At 37.2% G+C, this 25,744-nt stretch overlaps 1 protein-coding gene across 1 annotated transcript in view; it reads right to left on the reverse strand.

Moving 5' to 3' along the window:
* Positions 1-560: 560 nt before the first annotated feature.
* Positions 561-25,744, reverse strand: part of LOC150080497 (arylsulfatase B-like) — a 39,017-nt gene continuing 13,833 nt past the window's right edge. The window contains exons 5-9 of the mRNA XM_090380713.1: positions 22,841-22,963; positions 20,118-20,244; positions 13,890-14,186; positions 7,911-8,377; positions 561-719 (exon numbers count right to left, since the gene is read on the reverse strand). Of these exons, the coding sequence (XP_090236839.1) occupies positions 561-719; positions 7,911-8,377; positions 13,890-14,186; positions 20,118-20,244; positions 22,841-22,963 (1,173 nt within the window). The remainder of the gene's footprint in view (positions 720-7,910; positions 8,378-13,889; positions 14,187-20,117; positions 20,245-22,840; positions 22,964-25,744) is intronic.

Raw genomic sequence — 25,744 nt, forward strand, 5'->3', positions numbered from 1 at the left:
TCACATATTAAGGCTCACTGTTTCCTCTATGCATCATTTACCACGGACACAACAGTTTTGTTTTGTTTTGTTTTTTTTAATTGAATTGTGTTATATTGTCTTTGAAGAAATTTCTTGTTACTGTATATTTATAAGTTTATAAATTATATCTAATCCATATAATCCTACATATTATTCAAGACTCGTGAGATATTTTTTTTTTTTTTTTTTTATGAGAACCCCAAACACGAGAGGTATTAAACCTATAGTACTTAGTACCGTGCTTGGGTTAAATGGTTTTATCTTGACTGGGTTTTATCTTGACTTGGGTTTTATCTTGACTGGAAAATGATATCAAATTTTTATTACGGACACAATTCTGTACAATTTTATTTCATGTTAACACTGATCGTGGGTAAATCACACACTTCTGGCATTTAGAGGGTTCTGTACACTACACAAGAGTACCGATGGCGCAGATGTGGGTGACCGCCGGAGGCGCCTTACTCTCAATACTATGCCACTATGCTCATGGGTAAAGTGTCAAACGCTCCTTTCTAAACAAATATCAGATGAAAAAGCTATATCAGATGAAAATTGGATTCAGTGCAATGGTCCATCCATGTTGTCACAGCAAAACCATGTCTTCGAGGATCAGAACGAGGATCTACCGGTTTGTTAAAGGGGGGAACTGAGATTTGGTTGAACTTCTCAATCCTCTTCATCATACAGTCTACAATCTAAAGAGAAACAAAACAAGTTAGTAAATGCACATGGTGCGTTACATTTCAGGTTGATTTTTATTTCTTGAATTAATTGGATTTCTTCTTTTTCTGTGATTAATAGAAGTGAAAAGCAAATAACTGTCGTGTTACCAATTAATTACTACTTGATTAACTAAAAAGATATAACACACTTTTTATTTTAGTAAAAATTTAGTAAAAATTATTTTATTCTGAGCAATCTGCCTTTGAACAGTGAGTCATCTCTAATAGATTCTTTTTAAATTTCTTTGGCATGTCAAGTCTCTCTCTCTCTCTCTCTCTCTCTCTCTCTCTCTGATTAATTCTTGCACTCCTTCTCACACAGACGTTGAAGTGAAGTCCACGCCTTTATTACAGATACACCCAACTTCCACAGCCATTACTGTTCTGAGGTGGCATCGATACAACTTCCACGTTTCTTTTAAACTTGTTAGAATGGGAAGGTGACAGTTGTACATTCACCATTGAACTTTGATTTCATCCTATCAACTTTTCTCTTTCCTCCATTCTAGCTTCTCAGCCACTTCCATTCAAACCCCCTCTATCCATCCTTTGAAGTAAAGATGACATAAGCACTCTCGAACATACTGCTGCATGTTCGAGAGGCAACCAGAGAAAGTAATACTCTTGATCTGGTTATCAGCAGTGATCATTCGTGTATTAAGAATTTGCAGATAAAGGAACCACTAGGTGGAAGTGATCACAGTGTACTGACTTGGGATTTACTTAAAGATTTAATTACCATCAGGGGTAAAGGAAAGGGTTTTTGCTTCCGTAAAGGCGAGTACAGTGGTCTCCGACAGTTTTTAAATTCTGTACAGTGGGATCAACTGACGATGTTACCAACAGTAAATTCTAAGTGGGAAGCATTCAAGGAATTAATCGTGGAAGCTACTAAAAGTTTCATACCTATTAAGAAATATTGTTCAAGGTTTAGGCCTAAATGGTTGTCAAATGAACTAATGAGACTCGTAACAGAGAAGAAAAATGCATGGGATGCATATAAATTATCAAGCGACTCAGAAGCCTATGGCAGATATAAGCTAGTCTGTAATCAGGTCACAAAGGAGGTTTGGCAGGCGAAGGCAGATTACGAGAAATCCTTGGCAAAAGATGCTAAGAAAAACAGCAAGGATTTCTTTACTTATATAAACTCTAAAAGGAAGGGGATGAATCTGATTGGTCCACTTGACATCGATGGTTCGACTGTTGATGATCCTGCTCAGATAGCAAACAAACTGAATGAGTATTTTGCATCTACATTCACACATGAGGAGTTATTAAGGTTTGAAAATGGCAGAAGGTTATCAAATTGTAGCAGGATACTTAATGATTTTGTACTAACTGACAGCAAAGTGGAGGAGAAATTGTTGAAGTTAAACGTAAGAAAAGCACCTGGGGTGGATGGGATCTATCCAGTAACATTAAAGGAGGCGGCAAAGGAAGTAAGCAAACCCTTAGCCATAATTATGAGAGCATCCTTGGACTCAGGGGAGGTTCCCACGGACTGGAGATGTGCAAATGTATCCCCAATTCACAAAGGGGGATCGAAGGGTGACACGAGTAATTACAGACCAATTAGTTTAACTTCTGTTCCGGGTAAAATAATGGAGTCGCTGGTTAAAGATGCATTGCAGGATCATCTAGACAAGACTGCAGCAATAATTCAGACACAGCATGGGTTTGTTAAGGGAAAGTCTTGTCTGACAAATTTGATAGGTTATTATGATGTGGTTACAAAGGAACTGGATGCAAAAAATAATTTTGATATCATATATTTGGATTTCAGGAAAGCTTTTGACACTGTTGCGCATGGAAGACTATTGTACAAATTGGAGCAGAATGGTATTAAGGGTAAGTTGCTACAATGGATAAAAGGATGGTTAAGTGCGAGAAGACAGAGGGTGGTAATCAATGGGTGCTGCTCTTCTTGGACTAATGTTATTAGTGGAGTCCCACAGGGTTCGGTGTTAGGTCCACTGTTGTTTTGTATATTTATCAATGATATTGATGAAGGTATATCAGGCTTAATGTCGAAGTTTGCAGATGATACAAAGGTTGGCAGGGTTGTTAATGACAGTAATGGCAGTGTGCTACTGCAACAGGATCTAGATAATTTGGGCAGATGGGCTAAAAACTGGCAACTGAAGTTTAACCTTGACAAATGCAAAGTACTGCATATGGGTAGAAGTAACCCCAGAGAAACGTACCAACGGTGTGGTACAACACTTAAGGTGGTAGAAAATGAAAAAGACCTGGGTGTAATTGTGCAGGCAGATATGAAGTTTTCTGAGCAATGCAGACAGGCTGCCAGGGCAGGTCATGGAGTTTTGTCAATGATATATAGGAATTTTGCTAGCAGGGAAAAGGAGGTGATTATCCCTCTGTATAAGGCAATGGTCAGGCCACGCCTTGAGTACTGCGTACAGGTCTGGAGGCCTCATTTTAGGAAGGATGTAGATTTACTTGAGCGTGTACAGAGAAGGGCAACAAGATTGGTGAGGGGGAATGAAGGGATCCTCGTACCAAGAGAGGCTTAAATTCTGCAATTTGCAGTGGCTGGAGACTAGGCACCTGCGCGGTGATCTGATTGAGGTATATAAGGCCTTGAATGGGTTGAGCACGCTGAATTCTGATGGGATCCTTCCACTTGTTCAGATTACTAACCTAAGGGGGCATAAATTCAAATTAAGAAAAGACAGATGTAGAATAGATGTGCGGAAATTTGCCTTTAGCCAGCGGGTGGTTAATTGCTGGAAGAAACTTCAATCTGTCGTTCTGGAAGTTGATAGGTTAAATAAATTTAAGGAGGAACTGGACAGGAATTTGGAGGGAACGGTGTGATTTTTTTTTTTTTTTTGGCTGATGCTGCATAAGCTCATACATTTGCTTTCTTGCATCACATGCCACTACTACTACTACTACTACCACTATACAGGGATGATATCGTTATGTTATGTGATTACAATGAGTAGCTTGTAATCTAATAACATCAGAATTTCATGAGGCTAAATTACATCGATGGAATTTGGCCACAAGTAACTTACTGTGGTATTTTTCATGCGCGGCCCAGTTAGTCGGTTTCAGGAAGGTGCACAGTTTTGTATCGATATTCATACCATTGCCGATGCCACAGTATTGTCGAAGATCAGAAAATATTCCCTGAATCGGAATATATATAAACAGCGCAACTCCTTCCAGCAACTCAGCAAATATTTTTTAGAGCATCTACTGTTATTAATTTTTAGAAAACATTAAGCAATAATTAAAGCTTCCACTTTAAATATTGTTTCCAATTTTTTTCACCGAAATGACTGATGCGACTGTGTTAAACACTTTCGTTTGTGAAAGGAACATTACGAGAGTCTATAGTAATAGTAATAGAGGCATGTGATGCAAGGAAGCAAGCGTATGAGCTTATGTAGCATCTGACAAAAAAAATTATAATAATAATAATAAAATAAATTAAAAATTCACACAACCATTCCCTCAAAATGTTTGTCCAGTTCCTCGTAGAATTTATTTAAGCTATCCTCTTCCACAACGACAGATGGAAGTTTGTTCCAGCAATTATCCACCCGCTGGCTAAAGGCAAATTTCCTCACATCTATTCTACAACTGTCTTTCTTCACTTTGAATTTATACCCCCTTAGGTTTGTGATCTGAGCAAGTAGAAGAATCCCATCAAAATTCAGCGTGCTCAACCTATTCAAGCCTTATACACCTCAATCAGATCACCGTGCAGGTGCCTAGTCTCCAGCCGCTGCAATTCGCATAATTTTTAGCCTTACTTGGTAAGAAGATCCCTTCATTCCCCTCACCATTTTTGTTGCCATTCTCTGTACACGCTCAAGCAAACCTACATCCTTCCTAAAATGAAGCCTATAGGCCTGTACGCAGTACTCAAGGCATGGACTATTGCCATATACAAAAGGATAATCACCTCCTTTTCCGTGCTAGCAAAATTCCTGTATATCATTGACAAAACCCCTTGACTTGCTCTTGCAGCCTGTCTGCATTGCTTGAAAACTTCATATCTGAGTGCACAATTACTCCAAGGTCTTTTTCGTTTTCTACCACCCTAAGTTTAGTACCACACAGTTGGTACGTTCCTCTGGGGTTACTTCTACCCATATGCAGTACTCTGCATTTGTCAAAGTGAAACTTCAGTTGCTACTTCTTAGCCCATCTGCCCAAATTTTCTAGATCCTGTTGCAGTAGCACACTGCCAATACTATCATTAACAACCCTGCCAACCTTTGTATCATCTGCAAACTTCGACATTAAGCCTGATATACCTTCATCAATATCATTGATAAATATACAAAACAACAGTGGACCCAACACCGAACCCTGTGGGACTCCACTAATAACATTAGTCCACGAAGAGCAGCACCCATTGTTTACCACTCTCTGTCTTCTCCCACTCAACCACCCTTTTATCCATTGTAGCAACTTACCCTTAATACCATTCTGCTCCAATTTGTACAGTATTTCGACATGCGCAATAGTGTCGAAAGCATTCCTAAAATCCAAGTATATGATATCAAAATTATTTTTTTTTTTGCATCAAGTTCCTTTGTAATCACATCAGAGTACACAATGAAATTTTTCAGATAAGACTTTTCCTTAACAAATTCAAGATATCTCTGAATTATTGCTGCAGTCTTCTCTAGATGATCCTGCAATGCGTCTTTAACCAGTGACTCCATTATTTTTCCTGGAACAGAAGTCAAACTAACATGTCTGTAATTACTCCTGTCATCCTTTGATCGCTCTTTGTGAATTGGGGATACATTTCACATCTCCAGTTCGTGGGGATTTCTCCTGAATCCATGGATGTTCTTATAATTATGGCTAAGGGTTTGCTTAGTTCCTTTGCCGCCTATTTTAATATAACTGAATAGATCCCATCCACCCTAGTGCCTTTCTTATGTTTAACTTCAACAATTTCTCCTCCACTTTACTCAATGTCGTTAAGCACCCTGTTACAATTTCATAAACTTCTGGCGTTTTCCTTCCTTAATAACTCCTCATATGTGAATGTAGATGTAAAATACTCATTCAGTTTATCAGCTATCTGAGCAGGATCATCAACAGTCGAACTATCGATATCAAGTGGAGCAATCTGATTCATCCCCTTCAAATTAAAGTTTTTATAAGTAAAGAAATCCTTGCTGCTTTTCTTGCATCATTCGCCAAAAATATCTCATAATGTGCCTTCCCTTGCCTAACGTCCTTTGTGACTTGATTACAGACTAGCTTATATCTGCCATAGGCTTCTGAGTCGCTTGATAATTTATATGCATCCCATGCATTTTTCTACTCTGTTACGAGTCTCACTAGTTCATTAGATAACCATTTATGTCTAAACCTTGAACAATATTTCTTAATAGGCATGAAACTTTTAGTAGCATCCTCGATTAAATCCTTGAATTCTTCCCACTTAGAATTTACTGCTTGTAACATCGTCAGTTTATCCCACTATACAGAATTTAAAAACTGTCTGAGACCACTGTACTCACCTATACGGAAGCAAAAACCCTTTCCTTTACCCCTGATGGTAATTATATCTTTAAGTAAATCCCACATCAATACACTGTGATCACTGCCACCTAGTGGTTCGTTTATCTGCAAATTCTTAATACACGAATGATCACTGCTGATAATCAGATAAAATGTATTACCCTCTGTGGTTTCCTCTTGAACATACTGTTGCAGAAAACAATCATCCAATAAATCCACAAAAATCTTACTAGTGTGTGAGTGACGAACCACAAGTTCCAGTCAATATCTGGGAAGTTAAAATCCCCCATTATAAGACATTCCGATTTACTAGCCCACTCTATTTTTCTGTACAATTGTTCATTGTACTCATTCGAGTCATTGGGCCTATAACGCACTCCTACTCTTACTTTCCCTTTCGCAGTGCTTATGTCACACCAAACTGATTCAATATTGCACTGTCCATCTATGTCAACTGTATGCACTTCTTTTGATTTTATGTTTTTCTTAATTATAAGCATGACACCACCTCTCCTTTCCTATCCTGTCTATCCTTTCTGTACACATTTTGCTCCCCAAATTCCAATTCTGCATTCCTAATATCAGTGTGACACCACGTCTCTGATATCCCAACAGTATCCTCCTTTGAGGTCTTGTCTATCATGCATAAGCTATTTGTACCAGGTTCAACTGCATCAGCGGAATTGATTGGATAGATTGCACTGCCTACTTACCTAGAAACAATCACGACTTACTGTCTTTGGCGTGAGTGAGAATACCTTATTCTTTAGCTCACAGCTTGAAGAAATCAAATGAAAAACCAAACAAGAAATAGCAAATAAGAATAATTGTTTTAACGTGCATCAGCAAGTTGGGCCATATTGCACCGTATATATTACGTCTGTAAATTGCATATTTCTGCAGTTGATTTGCTATTTGCGGGATAAAAAAACTCCAGTTTCTAGGAGAAAAACCGTACTGTTCTCGCCTCAGACAAACCAGTTGAACTACGTTGTGCAAAAGGCCCATAAACTCATCGACCGGATTCGAGCTTTGGTCTTTTCCCTCCGGTGAGGGGAGGACGGCGAGTCTACCAACTGTGCTACCACGAGGGCATAAGCATAGACACACTGGCCTTCATTGGAATTGCCAAAAGTAAAAGAAGCGCATGCTCTGAACTCAAAATAAGTGAAGTGACAGATATCAACGTAGACATGATTGAATTTGTGTATGAATGCAGCAGTGTTCACGCTGTGCACATCAATAAAAAATCATGATTTTTTTTTACTCCTGTAAAAGTCCGTCAGCTGTATATGACGTCACCTTATGCGCGTTAAAGACATTCCACATTCTTAGACAATCTTTGACTCACTGTTTTTTTTGCCTACTAACATTTCCTTGACGTGCTAATCGCTTACTTCCATACACGTCACAATTATGCATCCACATTTTCAGGTAAATCTGTGCATTCTTTCTAGTGGGACAATTTTAATGACTCAGACGTTGCTTCATAAAATGTGTGTTAAGCACAGAAGAATGCAAGATCGAATTCTTCTACGCTTGACTTAGCCCAGTTTCATCATATGTAACTACTTATTCTCATTATTGTTTAATTATTACTTTATATTTATCCACATGCAATAAAGTTAAAAGTAAACTTACCTCGGGATATTTTTTTGCCAGGTTATAATATTCACAAGGATCGTTGTCAAGGTTGAACAAACATGGAGCCTGATTAGGATTGCAGCTTTTCGTAGTACTTTTGGGTACTGGTCCACACTCCACTTGTGTCCCTTTGCGCCACTTACTGTCCCTCGGAGGAAAGGGAGTTCCTCTCTGCGCGATTATGTCTCCCACAATAGAACCATCTTTCCAAACCCATTTATCGAGTTCTTCGTTGGTCCAATTCGGAAAAGGATAGCTACGGCCCGATGGTCCATACCAGCCATCAAATAAACCATTTTCCCAAGTCCCATTGACCACTTTGTAATTCTGTTGTATGAGAGAAGCCATTCCAGATATAGAATCGGAATTGACTAGAATCTCTTGTCTTGGGGAAGGCAGATCATCTTTCAGTACTTCCCACATGTTCATGCCATCAATATTGCCCAGGGTTTTAGTATCGCCACCTAGTATTTAAAAAATCAAACAAATAAATCAAATAAACATATCCTGTTTCAGAATTACATAGTACTGTATATATATATATATATATATATATATATATATATATACGGGGGGGGAAACATAGTACAAATACGTTTTCTTTCACAACAATATTCTTTTTTATGTTTTTATAAAAAAGTTGCTTTCACAGAACTTTGTATCGAAACTATGAATTCTGCTTTGGTAAGAACTGCAACTGGGCATCCCTGTGCTAATTTAAAAACTGTACTATACTAACGTGGAAACGAGTGGATCTGTCTGCACTCTTTTTTATAGAAAAACAGAATTGCATAATTTTTTTTATTAATAATGAATGGAAAGAAAAATATTTTTGTCTCTTTTCACAGGCACGTTGATTCTTTTGTTTACATCTTGGTCTATTTAAGCTGTGTAGCAACATGTATTTTACATTTTCGGAAACTATAATGCAGAACATTCCAAAGAACGATTGTGGGTAACTGTGAATAATGAATTATTATGTTTCGTTGGAAATAATTAATTTTTATTGCTGAAATTGTTTGAAGAATGGGAAGGCAATTAAGGAACTCAATTACACTCGCAATAATGTACGTAAGTGGAGTGACATCGTATAAAAGAATGAACTAAAAATAATTAAAATTACAAGTTAATTAAGAAGTAATTAAAAATAATCTCACTGTTGAATTCTGAGGGTTTTCAAGAGGGGAAGCAACAGGTGGTGAAAAAATTCACTACTACGATAAAATTAAGTTAGAACACTATAATTAATTGCTCTTTAACACATTATCACATTACCATCCCTTTCCCCACAGTGAAAAAGCCTGGATTCTACTTTGAGTAATCCTAAATAGTAACTTTTTTGTCCCTATGTACGAGTATATAATTAATATAGTAATAATCAGAAGGATGCAAGGAAGCAAAGCTTATGTACCATTCATTAATAACCATAAAAAATAAATGAAATATTTAATTAAAATCTCCTACAAGTGTTATATTTGTTTACTTCATTCAAATTTTTATCTAATCAATGTTTATATCGTGAATTCCTGAAAAAATGAATACAGTAATAATAATTGCAAAATATGTTAGTTTATGCGAATTCCATTAGATGGCAGCACTCGCTAATGTGAGTTTTTGAAGAGTAGTTATTTAACAAAATGCAAATTTTGGAACACGGTCTTAGTCTGATATGATCCTCAATTAAATCAACAGCAGAAGCTGATATAACACGAGAGTTATGTAACGTATTTTTCTGCTTCTCCAGCTAAGGTGGTATCAGCATAGTGTTTCGAGCAGTGCGTCGTTCTCCTTGAGAAAAATCTCCATAGACACGGTAATCAAAGTAAACATAATTTAATTTTTCCTAGCAAACTCTATTCACATATTGGACAGACATATATACAATTCACTTATATATACATATGGTCCTAATAGCCTTACAAATACTAGGTATTGGTTTTGGTAACGCAATCCTTTTCAGTCTCTTTATACAACATATTACTTGGCCCGGTACAATATCCAGGTACGAATAGGTCCCTCAGTCTTTCTCATATTATAATCTTCTCATAATCAATAAAATGACTTACATTAGCTTTCTTTATTATGCCTTCCTTTAGTTACCTCGATAGGGTTCCCTTCTTCAGGACTTCTATGGCTTTCTTTTTTCTTTGTGGTTGCTGTGTAATACTGGTTTGACTTTCTCCTTCCTCGTTTTACCTATCCTTGCAGAAGAAAATCCCTCGAGCTTTTTATTTCCTCATTCTATGTCTTATTTCGTCCTTTTCGTATTCACCTCTTTTCCAAAAATTAATCCCACTTATTTAACTGCATCTCTAATCGGACCGCACTTTTTTTGTTACCACCACACTCTCATAAGACGGCATCTTCTCTGTCTTCAACTAAAAAACTCTCTCTCACCGGGTTTTTTTTTCGCGCTTTTCTCTTTGTTTCTCTCAACTTTTCTCTCTGGCCAATCACTTCCCCCCAATTCTCAGCAACTTCCTCCTTAATCGGTCGTCGGCCCTTATACCCCTTTCTTGGATTCATTCCGATTGGAGAGTACAACCTCTGTAGTTCAGGACAGTATAATATTCTCAAGTTCTCTCTCTGTCTTCTAAATTTACCTACTCCTTATACGCGGTCTAGTCCCCCTGTAATTTGTCATCTATTGTTGCTTCCACTTAGAGCAACGCTTCCCGTTAGTCCCCCCCCTTCGCGATTGTTCTTTTTTTCCAAGAATAAACTTATTTACTATTCAATTTTCATGCAAAATTTGAGCCCAATTTCCGTAGCATAATAAAAGCCTGTAATATATTCTTTCTGAACCTTTTTTTTTAAATTTGTATTTATATTTATTAATCCTTACCCTATATTTATGTATATATAAGATTGCATCTTACACTCTCTTCAATCCGGGTTGTAGTTAGACAATCTCAGGCGCAGAGAATAGATTTTTCCATGAGCTATGGCGTGTTTTTCAAATCGCGCAACATGAAAATCGTACACAATATAGCACAGCGCACAGACTTAGTTAGTGATGCTAATAAAAACAAACAGCAACAACTAAGTTTGCTGTAAGACGCAGTAATCCCACTCATGACTGTGCAATGGTAACAGGGGCATACGTCCGTGGCATAGGGCCCTTTGCTTTATTAAACTGTGTTATAACCACTTAAGAAGGGCACTTTTTTATCCCATTTAGCCCAATGGTTAAGACGACATTCTTCGGAAACAACGAGGCGCTATCAATGTAGAACCTGACAACCAGGGATGAAAAATTTCCACAATTATTCGAGATATCAAAATGTGCCAACAATTTATAATTCAGAGCACACGCTTTACAGGCGTAATTCATTTGTGATTGTTTAATTTAATGATCGTTTCTATAACATGGTACTGAGACGATTCGCAAAAACAAATCGCGACATCAGCATGGTGATCCATGCTAACGAACCCCTGGTCATCATTGGATTCATTACCATGGATCAGTACGAAAAGTCGGCCTCTTCTGACAATATACATTCCTTGGCATTGCATAGAGCAATCTTGGCGTGCCTTTAAAACGTTTCACTTGAACATACCAATGTAGTTAGTACAGTTTTAAAATGTTTTTAAATGTTTCAGAAAATTTAAGTAATTCACTAAAAATTCTGTAGAGAAAACTATGAATTGCCTTACATTAAGTTTAAAATAAATAAAAAATTTTCTGTTTAACCTCATCAAATAAAACTCTAAATCCCCCCCCTCTCTGTGGGTGTCTAGCACACACACACTAAGACATTACCTGTGGCATCATGTTCAGCTGTCGTACAATCTGCATACACAACGCATGCAATAAGACACTGATCCGTAGGTGGTAGTCTCTATTTCCTTCCCCCACCTCAGAAAGTGAAGATGTCCTCACTCCTCTCGGACTTACGCTTTGAAACTCTAGTCCGAAGCATAATTTCAATTAAAAATTTAAATGAGTTCTAAAGTTTATACTCCAGGTACATCCACACGGTCAGAGGAGTTCACAAGATCAAACGAATACAAGAAATGGATTTGAACCCAGGTCAATCAAAGCACTTCTAACTTACGTACCCTTTCGCTTTGACCACTCCGCTACGATATATGCTAAAAGGAGAGGAGGCAAAAGTTCAAGATGAAAAAGATTTAGGTGTGTTACGATTCAATATGACATGAAATTTTCTATGCAGTGTAACCGGTAACTAGGAAACTATATGGTGTCATGTCTATGATTTATAGGACCTTTGCGGGTTTAAAGAATGACATCATTATCCTACTGTTCAAGGATTGTTTGACTGCACTTGAAATGTTGTATTCAGGTCGGGAGTCCATGCCTAAGAACGGCATAAAATTCCTGGAGAGGGTTCAAAGAAGGGCAAATGGATAAGTAATGAGTCCAATTCGATGCACAAATGAAGAACGGATTAGAAAGCGTAGAGTACAAAGTTTAACAATTAGGCATCTCCAGGGACAAATAATTGAGGTGAATGAGACACTGATGTGGTTGAGTAAAATGAATGAGGAAGGTTTGTTCTCTATCTCGTAGGTACGACAAGAACCGAGGCACAGATATAAAATCTCAGGGAAAACAGAAGATTGGATCTCATAAAGTTCACCTAGGAGCGATTATCGAACATTAGAATAAGTTTTTCCCAAAGTGCAGTCAGTGAGTCTGGAATGGGAACAGTATGAATATTCATTTTTCTATTATTTTATTTTATTTATGATTTTTCTGATGAAGAGAGCTTCTGTCTACTTTTTCATATGTCATTTGACCTTAATAATACTAATACTAATTGTCTAATTGCAATCACTGACTGGAATTAAGCAGAGTCAAGCAAATAATGTATAGAATCGATTATAATCCTATTTCGATCTTGGTTTGAAATATAACTTTAACATCTGAGTGTGCCCTCTTTTCCCTATTTCACTAATCCCACTACTACTTAAATATCCCCAGATTAACATATCAGCTCTGTGGTACTAAACTGACAGTGGTAGAAGATGAAAAGGACCTGAGGGTAATTGTGCAGGCAGATACGAAGTTTTCTGAGCAGTACAGACGGTCTTCAAGAGTAGCTCATGGTGTCTTGTCAATGATATACAGGAATTTTTCTATCAGGGATAAGGAGGTGATTATCCTCTTGAATAAGCAATGGTCAGGCCACCCCTTGAGTTCTGTATACAGACCTGGAGGCCTCATTTCAAGAAGGATGTAGAGCTGTTGGAACGAGTACAGAGAAGGGCAACAAGATTAGTGAATGGAACAAAGGATTGCTCTTACGAAGAAAGGCTTAATTTTTGCAGATTACAGTGTTTGGAGACTAGGCGGCTGCGACGTGATCTGATTAAGGTGTGTAAAGCCTTGAATGGTTTAAGCATGCTCAATGCTGATGGGACTTTTCCTCTTGCTCAGAATAATCGCCTGAGAGGGTATAAATTCAAATTGAGGAAAGAGAGTTGTAGGATAGATGAGAGGAAGTTTGCCTTTAGCCAGCGGGTAGTTGATTGGTGGAAGAGACTTCCATTTTTTGTTGTGGAAGTTGATAGCCTAAATAAATTTAAGGCTGAACTGGACAGGTATTTGTAACGAAAGGAGGGGTGAAATCGGAGCGGGTTTTTTTTTGGCTAATACTGCATAAGCTTGCTTTTTTGCATCGTATGCCTCTACTAATGCTAATGCTAATACTGTATATGGCAGTGACCGTAAGTTCATTCTCGAGGTGGTGATTCGCGATAAGAACCGAGTAAAACTTTTTTCTTTCCCTGATAGCTGGTTTCCGGATGCGTTCACCTGCAGACTTCCATGTTTACACGGTTCTGACACGGTTGTAATAAGCGCAACTTTAATCGGCCTGCAGCTTGGATAAGGATTTTAATACTGCCAATTGTACTGTATTTATTATTAATTATCATGAAACTTTTAATATGAACCTTTATAGGTTCCATTTCTTAGTAGTCTAATCGCCATTCCAAGTAGTTTCGTACCTGCTAAATGATACAAAGTCGGAAGCCAATCAGTGATGTGCATCATCTGCCTGGACACTCTCCCTCTTTTATTGTTCAGCAAAGGACTCCAGATAACAGCCGAACCCCTTATGCCTCCTTCCCAAAAGGAAAACTTTCCCCCTCTCAGAGGCCAATTAGAACTAGCTGAACCCTCGAATCCACTGACTGTTCCACCGTTGTCCGTAGAAAAAATAATGACGGAATTATCCAGCATGGCGGCTTCAGCTAATGCCTTGAACACTGATCCGAGAGAAGAGTCCAGCGACGAAACCATCCCTAAGGAAAGTTAAACAAGGAATCAGCGCAAATTGTATATGATGTCTTTATATTACATTCATTTCTTGTTATTTTTTCTAAACATTTTTTATACTTTAATTCATTAACTATCTACCACGTACCCCTTATTATTAACTATTATTAATAGTAATACTAATATTAATACTTATTATCGTTAATCGATTTTATTTTTATTTCATTATTATTAATACATATTGGTATTAAACATAAATAAAGTTAACACTATCATTATATTCAAAAATTATAGAGTAATTCACGTTAAATTCTGCGTGAAGTTGGAGCTTAAATTGTGCAGTTGATTTTAATTTATGTCTGAAGAAGTAGTTTCTCTACTGAACCACTCTGACAATATTTCGAATGACTTTAGAGTTCATTATGAATATGTTCGATCACTCAACGTAAGATCACTTATCGGTGAAGACAGGATATTAGAGCTTGAAAAGGAATTAGAAAATATGAATTGGAATATGATTGGTTTGGCTGAAACAAGAAGAAGAAATGAATCACTTATAAGTTTATTAAGTGGAAATCTGCTGTACACTAATGGAAACAGTGAAAGGAGTGAAGGTGGAGTTAGATTTCTGGTCCATAAAGATTTTAAAAACAACATTTTGGAATTCAAAAGTATATCACCAAGGGTGTCAAGACTAATACTCGAGATTTCTAAGAGGTACAAGCTAAAGATTATAATTATTTATGCACCAACATCGAGCCATGATGATGAAGAGGTTGGAGAAATGTACACCGAAACTGAGAGTCTTTTAGATGAGCAGAAAACCCACTACACTATTATTATGGGAGACTTCAATGCTAAGGTTGGAAAAAGACAAAACAGCGCAGAAAGGGGGACTATAGGAAATTTTGGAATTGGTGAAAGAAATGAAAGAGGTGAAAGACTTGTGGAATTTGTAGAATCTCAAGGACTGTCAGTAATGAACACTTTTTTCAAGAAAAGGATGAACAGAAAGTGGACATGGAAGAGTCCAAATGGATTAACAACTAATAAAATCGACTTCATCCTCACTGTTGGATGAAGGAATGTTGGAAGTGATCACAGAATGGTAAGATGTACACTTGATATAGACGTAGGAAAGGAAAGGAAAAAACTGACTCGAGTAAATAATACAAAGGTTTTTGAGATAACAGAAGAGGAGAGAAAGCAGTATGTACTGGAACTTAAGAACAAGTTTGAGCTTCTGCAGACAGCTCAGGACCAAGATATCGACGAGGAACATTACAACTTTCTGGAAGTGATAAAGCCCAAGAAACCTATAGGGAAAAAGAAATCCAAAGAAGAAAAAATTAGTCAAGAAACACTTGTCATGATGAATCGAAGACGACAAATGAAGAGCAAGAAAAACACTGACAGGGAGAAAATTGAGTATACTGAGTTATGCAAAGCCATTAGAAAGAGACTGAGAGGACATAAGAAGATTTAACACAAGAAAGGTAGAACAAGCGTTAAGGGAAAACAAAGGATTTAAATCAGCAGCCATGAGCAGTAATACAGAAAGACAAATGATACTGAAACTGAAGAATAGTGATGGTGTACTTATAAATAACAGAGAAGGCATAATTCAAATAGCAGAAGACTACTATAGAGAATTATACAAGGAGAGAAGGAATGATGCCAGCAGTGAGTAAGCTGGATTGCAAATTAGAAACACACACGACATATCCGGTATTCTTTCTGATGAGGTAAAACATGCATTGAAGAAAATGAAGAATCCGAAAGCCCTGGGAGAAGATTAAGTTACTGTAGAGTTGTTAAAATTGGGAGGAAGAGACATAACACAAAAACTGGCAAGGCTCTTCACAAAGTGCATTAGAAAAGGTGTGACGCCTAAGCAGTGGAATAATGCAATTATAGTTTTGCTGCATAAGAAAGGAGATAAATCAGAAATTGGAAATTATAGACCAATTAGCTTGTTATTCCACATCTGCAAGTTGTTCACAAGGGTCATTACTAACAGATTAGAAAGAATACTTGATGAGAATCAACCGAAAGAGCAAGCTGGCTTTGCATTTGTGGATTATGAAAAGGCATTTGACTCCATACAGCATAAAGCAATGTTTCGGGCACTGGAAAGACAATGCATAGATACCCCATATATTATGATTTTGAAGAAAATATATGAGAATGCTACCTCCTTTATTAGACTAGACAAAGACAGTAGGAAATTTAAAGTTGAGAAAGGAGTTCGACAAGGAGACAATATCTCCGAAGCTGTTTACTGCTGCCCTTGAGGAAGCTTTCAGAAAATTAGACTGGTCGCAGAAAGGAGTCAATGTGAACGGGGAGTACCTAAACCATTTACGATTTGCAGATGACATTGTGGTCATAAGCCACGAACCTAAAGAATTAGAGGAAAATTTTAATCAGTTATGCAGAGTTAGTAAGGATTTTGGACTAAAGATGAAAAGTAATGATGAACAAGTGTGCCACAGAAAGAGATATAATGATTGAAGGAAAAGTAATTGAAAAGGCGGAGTCATATACTTACCTGGGACAAGTCATTAGCTATAATAATGATAAATGGATGGAAGACAAGAGAAGAATAAATTTTGGATGGATAGTATTCAGGAAATATAGTCACATACTGAGGAGCATTATCCCAATTTGTCTGAAACGTAAAATAATGAACCAATGTATACTCCCCACCATGCTTATGAAAATGAAACTTGGGCACTCACCAAAAGAATAGAAGAGAAGCTGAGAACTACACAGCGAAGAATGGAACGAATTATATTGGGAATCAGACTGTTAGATATGAAGAGAAACACATGGATTAGAAATCTTTATTGCAATAATAATAATAATAGTAATACAATGGATACATTGCAATAAGCCCTTCACGGCCATAAGGCCAGGGGTTAACAGTAATATTACAATATGTAAGAAAAAGAAATTAATAAATTAAATATAAAAATACATATGTGAACGAATAAAAAAGTAAATACAGCTCAACACTCAAAGTATTATACAATTAAAAACATCACAATGTACAAAGAATATACAGGTGGAAAACTGCAAAGTTGGTTGGTAAGGCATCATGTCGCATTGCTGGATTGCGGCGTTAAGGCGAGCTTCAAGGAGAAGGATCAGGGACAGGGAAGTACAATTTAAGGATGCGGCGTCTGTACTCCTTATCACTAGAGAACTTATTAAGGTCAGCATCCAAAGACTGGGCACATGAAAGTAGCTGATATGGCAAAAACCTATCGGATAGGTGGAGACGGCTGAGATGTGGGCATAGAGTTGGAGTCGCTCTGAGGGAAGGCTGAGGGACTCTCCAAGAGCACAGGTCTCAGAATGATGGTGCCGAGATCTTTCCATTGATAATTTTTACAGATTAGGCAGCAAACTCAAGTAAAGGACATTCTTATCAAAACTAAAGAACTAAAATGGTCTTGGGCAGGACACATAGCTCGAAGACATGATGACAGATGGACTAAGAAAATAGCAGAATGGTACCCAAGAGGAGCTAGAAGAAAACCTGGAAGATAAAGGCGGAGATGGATAGATGAAATTCATGAGTTTTTGGGTAGTAAATGGATGGCTAGTGCTCAAAACAGAAGGAACTGGAAAGTTGCTGGAGAGGCCTTCATCCTGCAGTGGATTGAAAATGGCTGATGATGATGATGATGAATATCTTCGGAATGGTAAATAAGGCTGCCTTTTTCTAGGTACGTTTCGTATATTTAAACGCTGTGTGACACAAAAGACTAAAAGGCCATTTGATTCAAGATTTATGGTTCAAGATTTACCGTCCTAAATTTGAAACCGCTGAATAGGATGGCTGAAAGTCACCCAAAGCCATATTTAGCGATATTCCTCAAGTAGACTGGTCAAAGGTTCTCGCCGTTAAAATCACTTATCTCTTTTAAAGACTGTCAAAAATATTTTCTGTTTTCTTCGAATTCGGCACAAGAATGATCAAATTTTTCCACGACTGGCAATTGGTGTGTTGCTCTGATGATTTTTCACGATGCCAACAGCAACCACCTGTTCCTGTCATTAATCAATAGTGATAACATCTTTGAACATAGCGATCCACCATGCAACTGGGCCGGACTTCTTTAGAAATGGTTTGCACAACGTTCCGAAGGCTTCACCCTCCTTCCTTGGCTTTCCCATAAGTTGTATTTCCTATTCCCGGCGGTTACTGCAATCGATCATAACGATTGCTGTAGCTACCAGGACAGTCATGGTGACCTAACACAATATTATATGGGTGATTATATTTCAGTGGCAACTGGGTGACTGTATGTTAAAAATTTTCAAATCCAACGGTTCATTTTCTCGTTATGTTAACTTATTATACACTGCTTTTTTGTAGTTTTCCGCACTGAAGAGATACGCTAGATTGTTCTGAAATGTCAATCTGAACGTAGTTTAATTTTTCTAAGAATTACTAGTAACCATAGTGATCATTGGTGAATGGGAGAGCATGAACAAAACCATCAATAGCGAACTTCTTGTTTTCTTAAAATGAGTTTCGATTCGCAGATAATCATTTAATTATCAACACTTAAAACGCTTATAAGTTAAATTACTTCAAAGTGCACGTGGAAGACCCTCCGAAAGTCCAGGTGGGATGAGAACAGTATTTTTAAAGTTATTGACGTTAATACTAATTGCATTTAAAGAATACTAAACTTATAAAACTAGTAATAGTATATTCGAACATGGTGGACTGAGTTTTATTAATAAATTAAAGATACAAGATGTGTCTGAGAAGTTAAGAATAGATTAAAAAAATCGAAAGCTCAAGGGAAAAAAATTATTATCATTTAATCTTCAATGTACATCCGTCGTGACTCGATACACCTCTTTGCACAGTCGTACAGCTTCTGGATGGCTCTGTGGACGTGATCTTGTGGAATCCTGTTTAACTCCTTCGTCACGCTGGTTTGGATCTCTGAAACGCTGTCAAAATGGTGTCCCTTCAGGTGGAATTTCTCTTTAGGAACAGAAAATAATCAGAAGGTGCGAAATCCGCTAACACGGGAGTTAGGGAAGCACTATAACACCCTCCCTTCTGTGCGAGAAACTGCTTGTTGATAGTTGCGTTGTGTGAAGGAGCATTGCTGTGAAGCAAGAACCGCTCACTTGACTCGACTGCGCCTGGCCTAATAGGCCAAATTCTTTTCAACAGTCTGTCCGTCACTCCTCTGTAAAATTTAGAGTTCACTGTCTGGCCTTCCGGTACAAATTCTTTGTGCTTAACTCCTTGCTAATCAAAATAATCACCAAAATCGTTTTGGATCGAGACTTTTGGAAAGTTTTTTCAGCCTCGGCGAATTTTCTCCAACCCATGCAGCTGATTGTCTTTTTGTTTCGGGTTCGTACATAAAGCACCAAGATTCACCACCAGTTGTGATTAAAAAAAAAAAAAAAGTCTGGATCACTATCTGCCATCTCAACCAAATCTCGACATGCAGCAATTCGTTCTTCCTTCTGTTCAGCCGTCAATGATCGCTGTACCATGTGCGAGCACACCTTCCGTTTTTTCAAATCCTCGACAACAATCGAACGTGTTTGAGTCACCTTAATTAAATATGGTGATGTTATTGTAATCCTCCATCTCGCTAACTTCTCTGGCTTTTGTGGTCGTCCGGAGGACAGAAAACAATTTCTTTTCTTTTTTTCATTTGTATGCAAATTCGTAATGTAAATTAGTGCAATCTTTGCACTCTTCTCGCCTTGAGCTTCTTCAAAGCTATCATCACTTGAAAATAAACTAATTTTAATAATAATAATAATAATAATGTTATTATTATTATTATTATTATTATTATTACATTGCAAACCATAATGTCCCATTATTATCATTATTGCACGTAATGTAATTAGAGAGAAATATCATTCATATTGGATGCCTATTTATTAGCTAATTATTGACTTACCTGCAAATGTTCTTCGATTTAAGTCCAGTATGTAGGGAAACTTTTCAACTTCTTCTGGAGGCGCCTGCAGTGGCATATATACATTTCCGGTATGAACAGCAGAGTGGGCCACATACAAGAATAATGGCTACAAAGAGGAAAACAAGCAATAAAAATCAGGATATCGATTGATCTACTTTATTTCTAGTAAAGCAGTAACTGATTTGAAGCTCTGCGAATGCAATGGTATAGCGTAATACAGGTACATATAACTCAAACTTGGTAGCCGATAGGTATTAAAACTTGAAGAGAGCAGTGTTATATAAAACACTGCCCTTTTATAAAACTCAATATAAAAGATATCATGGGCTAAAAAAAGAGCAGCAAAGCAATGGGCTCAAAGTAGCAGAACTGCTCTGGCTAGGAGAAAACTGAAGGGGCGATCCTCCTGCGAATCACGTCCTTACAAAATGTGCTATTTGTTCGATGTTTGCAGGAATTCAAACGGGGCATGATACAAACGTAAAAGCCTATCTGAACTTTACGTTCAGATGGGCGTTTATGAGAGCTTGAAGAACAGGGTGGATGACCTCGAAGGAATTATTGAGAACAATCAAGCTCTCGGCTGCCAGTGCTCAACGCCAGTGCTTTCACTTGCGCATCAGGCAACACAGCGGCAATCCCCAAGGCAGAATTCATGGTCCCACAGGAGCTAGTTATTCTCAGTGATTCTATATAAAACCATGCAACGCTCTACTGGGATTGGCTAAATCCTAAGCCACGTTGTGAAAAAATCCCATAAAAATTTCATGCGTCAATGACGTGATTAGAATCAGGACTTTTCCACCCAGAGCAGGTTGTTGTTGTTGTTGTTGTACTGTAGTAGGGTTTTAGGAGCATTGGCGACTAAGGCCATATTACTCCGTATATACAGTCTGAAAATTGCGTGTGTTCTGTAGTCGATTTTTTATTTTGCTGGACGAAAAACCCGAGGTTCCGAGAGAACAGATCATGCTGCCCTCGCCTGTGACCACCAACTCAGCCAAGTTGTGAAACAGGTCCACAAAAATTCCTCACGTCCTCGACTGGACTCTTTTCCACCCGTTTTGGGTGGACGGCAATTCTACCAAATGTGCTACCCACGAGGGCGCCAGAGTAGGAGGACGGTGATTATCACCACTGTGCTACGTGTGAGATCTCATCGAGGTGCGCTATAAGTTCCTCATAGGAGAAAAAAACATTAGATCATCTGCAACTCTATCTCCAGACAGGAAGGTAAGGATACCCAATAAGGTCACTGCATTGCTAAACGAACTTCCATCTCAAGACGCTATTATTTTGCTACGCATAAAATTAGAGGAATATCTGCTCAATGAGAAATCTGCCCATCTCAAGGTACCAAAACGAAGACCAAGATCATTCTAAAGTGATGGAATGGCTTGGAACAAGTTGCTCAGTCACTAATTGTAGAAATTGAAAGACTGAAGCTACGAATAGATTTACAAAATAAAAATATATTGAAGAACTTAAAACCTCAAATGACCGACTCTAACAAAAGCGCATTGAAGAACTAAAACACAAAACACCTCTGAAAAAAAAAGGTCTTATGTCAATGATCTAAAGGACTTAATTTGTAGTAGTAGTTGTTTTAGTTGCATCAGCAACTTAGGCTGTATTGCGCCATATATCATGTCTGTAAATTGCGTGTGAATAACTTTTGTTAGCTCTTAGATCCTAAGGCTGTTTATAGCTCAGATTTTTAAGATGTACAACTAATTTATATTTACATTTAATGTTGAAATTCTTAGTCGTATTTAATTTTGTTTTCTAATTTATTTAAGTAGCCTGTTTATGTGCAGCATCTGTGCAATGAGTAACTTATGATAAAACAGCAGTCTTGTAATGGTAAATATGAAACAGATAAATAAAAATATGACGAATAAACCTAATGGTTATCTCTTCAAAGTATGTTTAAAGTGAATTTAACGGTAATAACCCGGAACTATATCTGGCAACGTCATACTGTATTTACCTTGGAAAGATAAATTACCAATATATCATTTTAAATGTTTCTTCATTTTCTTTTACTCATTCTTTCCCTGATGCAACGGAGCAATAATATGAGGTGGGAAACGAAAAATGGTTGAGAAATATCGGTCTGCATTTTGAGAAACGTTCTCTGTTGTTTTATTGCTGATAAGAAATACGGAAATTTCGAAAGCTACTTGAAATTTGCTGTACGTCAGATTTTTTTTACAAATTAGAAAACAAAAGAAACAACTGAATGGGGAAAGAAACACTTCGCTGGTTTATGAACTTACCTCATTTACAGGTCTCGACTTGTATAAACACGTTTGAGCACGTCTATACCTGTTAGTCACGAAGGAGATAGTATGTATATCGCGTATACATGGAATGCCTATCTAAGAAAATAGTTCTTACTGTCTGTGAAATAGCGGTACGTGTAGGTAAAAAAAATTTACATTTTTTGAATTAGCATTAAAAGTAGACCTAGAAACTCCATGAATTTTGGAAACATGAAAATGTAGGCAGATTAGTGTTACTCTAACTTTACAGAACCTGTTCCGATTATTAACCTCAGAATAAATTATTGCCTCTAACGTTGTGGCAATTCGAGTGTACAACGTAGATTAAAATTACATTTTTCCATGTTTTTAAATTTAATAAATTAGAACAATATTATACAAAATGTGCAACTTTAAGATATTAATATGCAGCATTACCTGAGACTTATTGTGCTTTTGGATGACTTGAAGGGTTTTCTCTGTAATTAAATCAGTTCTGTAACGTCCTTGCATGTCTTTCACATCATTCATCCCATCGTGAATGTCTTTACCCCAGAAGATCTAAAGTGAAATTTAAATAGTTGGATTATAAAAATGATACATCATTTCGTTTATCTCAAAATGAAAATTGGCATCATAAACTATCATTCAGTAAGCACATAGAGAAAACATAAAAAAAAATCACTATTTGCAATAATATTTAAGGGATTCGTGCATCATTATTTACATTATATTTTATGTAAGAACAGATGTTTTATTAAAATTGTTATTGTTAATGTTATATTTTTATTATTCAAAAATTAATACAATCATTAATTAAATTGAAGGATTATTTATAGAATTAATTTTAATATTTATTATGTAGAATTAATATTAATGATTTGCTATAGACGAATTACAATGAACTTTAAAATTACGAAAGCAAGCGTATTATTGGCAATTACAATCCTATTATGTATGGTTATCATAAAAAGATAGAGGCAAAATTTGTAGTGTTCGCAATGGTTTTAAAAATTCCGATCAACCAGATGATCAATTTAGTTGGTTTCCGATTTTGGAATTTTCTGAGAAACAGCATAAAGTCCATTGAAAGATCCAGACTGATACTGTCAGCTTTGAAGTTCTGATGATGAAGCTATTTCGACATAGCAGGAACAGGGAATTTTATTATGGTGTCTGGTCATTATAGGAAGGACACGAAGAGACAAAATCTGCAAAAGAAAATGTCCTAGAGAAGGTGAGCAATAGAATAAAAGCAGCACACTGAGCTAGGTGAAGGCGATTTTTTTGCTAAGGATAGAAACTCTTGTTAGCAAACATAGGTTCGAAACTTCCTAATAATCATTCTGTACATGTTTCTAATGAGACGTCTCTGGTGTTTCGAACTTATTTGAGCATAACAGATGTTGTCATCCAATAACTCACCACAGTTGCTCTAATTGTGTTTGTGTTGGGCAAAGAAATCATCTACGGGTAGTGAGGGCACTGTTTTCACTTCACATGATGTTCATCAAATGTTAATTAGATCTCTGACGTAATTAACCTTTTTGAAGTCTAAGTCCGAGTGACAGGAAGTTGAAGTATTTGCAGAGTTGAAGTATTTCGTAGAGTAACCTTTGTGAAACTACTTTCGCTTAGAATATTTTATGATTTATATATCGTTTATCTTTCATTTCTTTGTCATTAGCTACTGAGGGACAGTATTTCACAGTTTGCACACACGAGGTGCAAACTGTGAAATACTGTCCCTCCGAGTTCATAATACTAGACGAATTCCTTATACCATTTTAAAAATATTTTATGGAATTGAAATATATCTTTGCTATCCTAATTGCATCGTTCTTTATCATGCTAGGTACTGAAACACTTTGGTAAATTTAACAAGAAAACTAATGCCAGATCATTACGTTATAGCAGACATTACTGAAATTTTATAAAGTTAATAATAAGATTCTTTATTAACATAAATTTTATACAATAATGATTCCGTACACAGAAATCCAGAGGAATCTTACAATTTGTTGTTTATACAAGTGATTTTGTTTTATATAAAAAAAAAAAAAAAAAAAATATATGTATATATAATAATAACAATAATAATAACTATATAATAATTAATAGATCAAAGCAAAGATGATAAACAGAATGTAAAATGAATGAAGTAGTAATTACAGCGAAAACGGACTACAAGTTGAGCAGAACATGAAATGACATCGGTTAACTTACTAAGATCGGCACTTACATAAATGTCCTTTACAAACAGCAAGATGGGCCAAGATGCCATCGCGATATGCCTTGTCTATAGTCCACAGGTCGATGTCGATGTTGAGCGAGTTGAGAGTGTCCAGAGTCACATTAGGGAAGTGTCTCCTGAAATTCTGTAACCGCTGGAGCCTTGAGCACAGGGAGGGGATACTACGGAGATGTCTGCCTGGCAAACGCCAACCAACCGTGTTCCAGATGTTGATGTGATCCTGCTTAGCTGAGCACAGATGAAGGAATGACTTTATTTTTAGCACATGGGCTCTGTGGACGATGGGCGTATATTGCAGGTTGCAACAGAGAATAGATTTAGATGTTGTGTAGTTCTGGTGCGACCACAAGTTGGCCCACTTCAGCACCCAGAATTCGAGGCCCCATAGTTTCCTGAGGCTGGTGGGTGGTGCCGCCGACCAGACCTCCACGGCATAGGAGAGCACACTACAGAAGTAAGTTGCAAGGTACTTCTTGATTATTTTCTTATTGTGCGTTTTGCACAGATCAATTTTCATTCCCCAGAACGCTCTTAGGGCTTTGGAATACTGTGCTTGGATTTGTTTTTTATATGTGAGGTTGGCATCAAGGATTACTCCTAGGAATTTGACGCTGTCTGTGGGCGTCAGGACCTTTCCTGCCAATTCCGGAAGTAGAGAAGATGCAGTATCAGTAGAAGTCATCCGACTTGGCGTAAAGATGAGATAGTTTGACTTCTCTGGATTGACTGACAGGCCAAAAAATTTAGCATACTTATAGAATGTATTTAGGTAGCTGTTTACAGATTCAGAGGCGGTTTGTCTTTCTTGTGCATCACCAACATGGCGTTTGCATGGCAAGTAGCAAACAATATCATCAGCATACGATAGGAAGGCTGGAATTTGATCCATTAGTGGAACGAATATTGCTGCAAATAACAAGGCTGAGAGACAACTACCTTGTGAAATCCCGACTTCGACGCTTTTAGTGACTGTAATGCCATCACCTTTGAAGTGAAGCATTCTCCTAGATAGCAAATTATTGAGGATCTCGAGCATATTTCCGGATATCCCGTAGAATCTTTCAAGTAAGGCAAGAAGGGGTGTTATC

The sequence above is a fragment of the Mastigoproctus giganteus genome, chromosome 9 (assembly GCF_048544385.1).
Source record: "Mastigoproctus giganteus isolate SK-2022 chromosome 9, ASM4854438v1, whole genome shotgun sequence".
In the NCBI taxonomy this organism is placed as follows: domain Eukaryota; kingdom Metazoa; phylum Arthropoda; class Arachnida; order Uropygi; family Thelyphonidae; genus Mastigoproctus; species Mastigoproctus giganteus.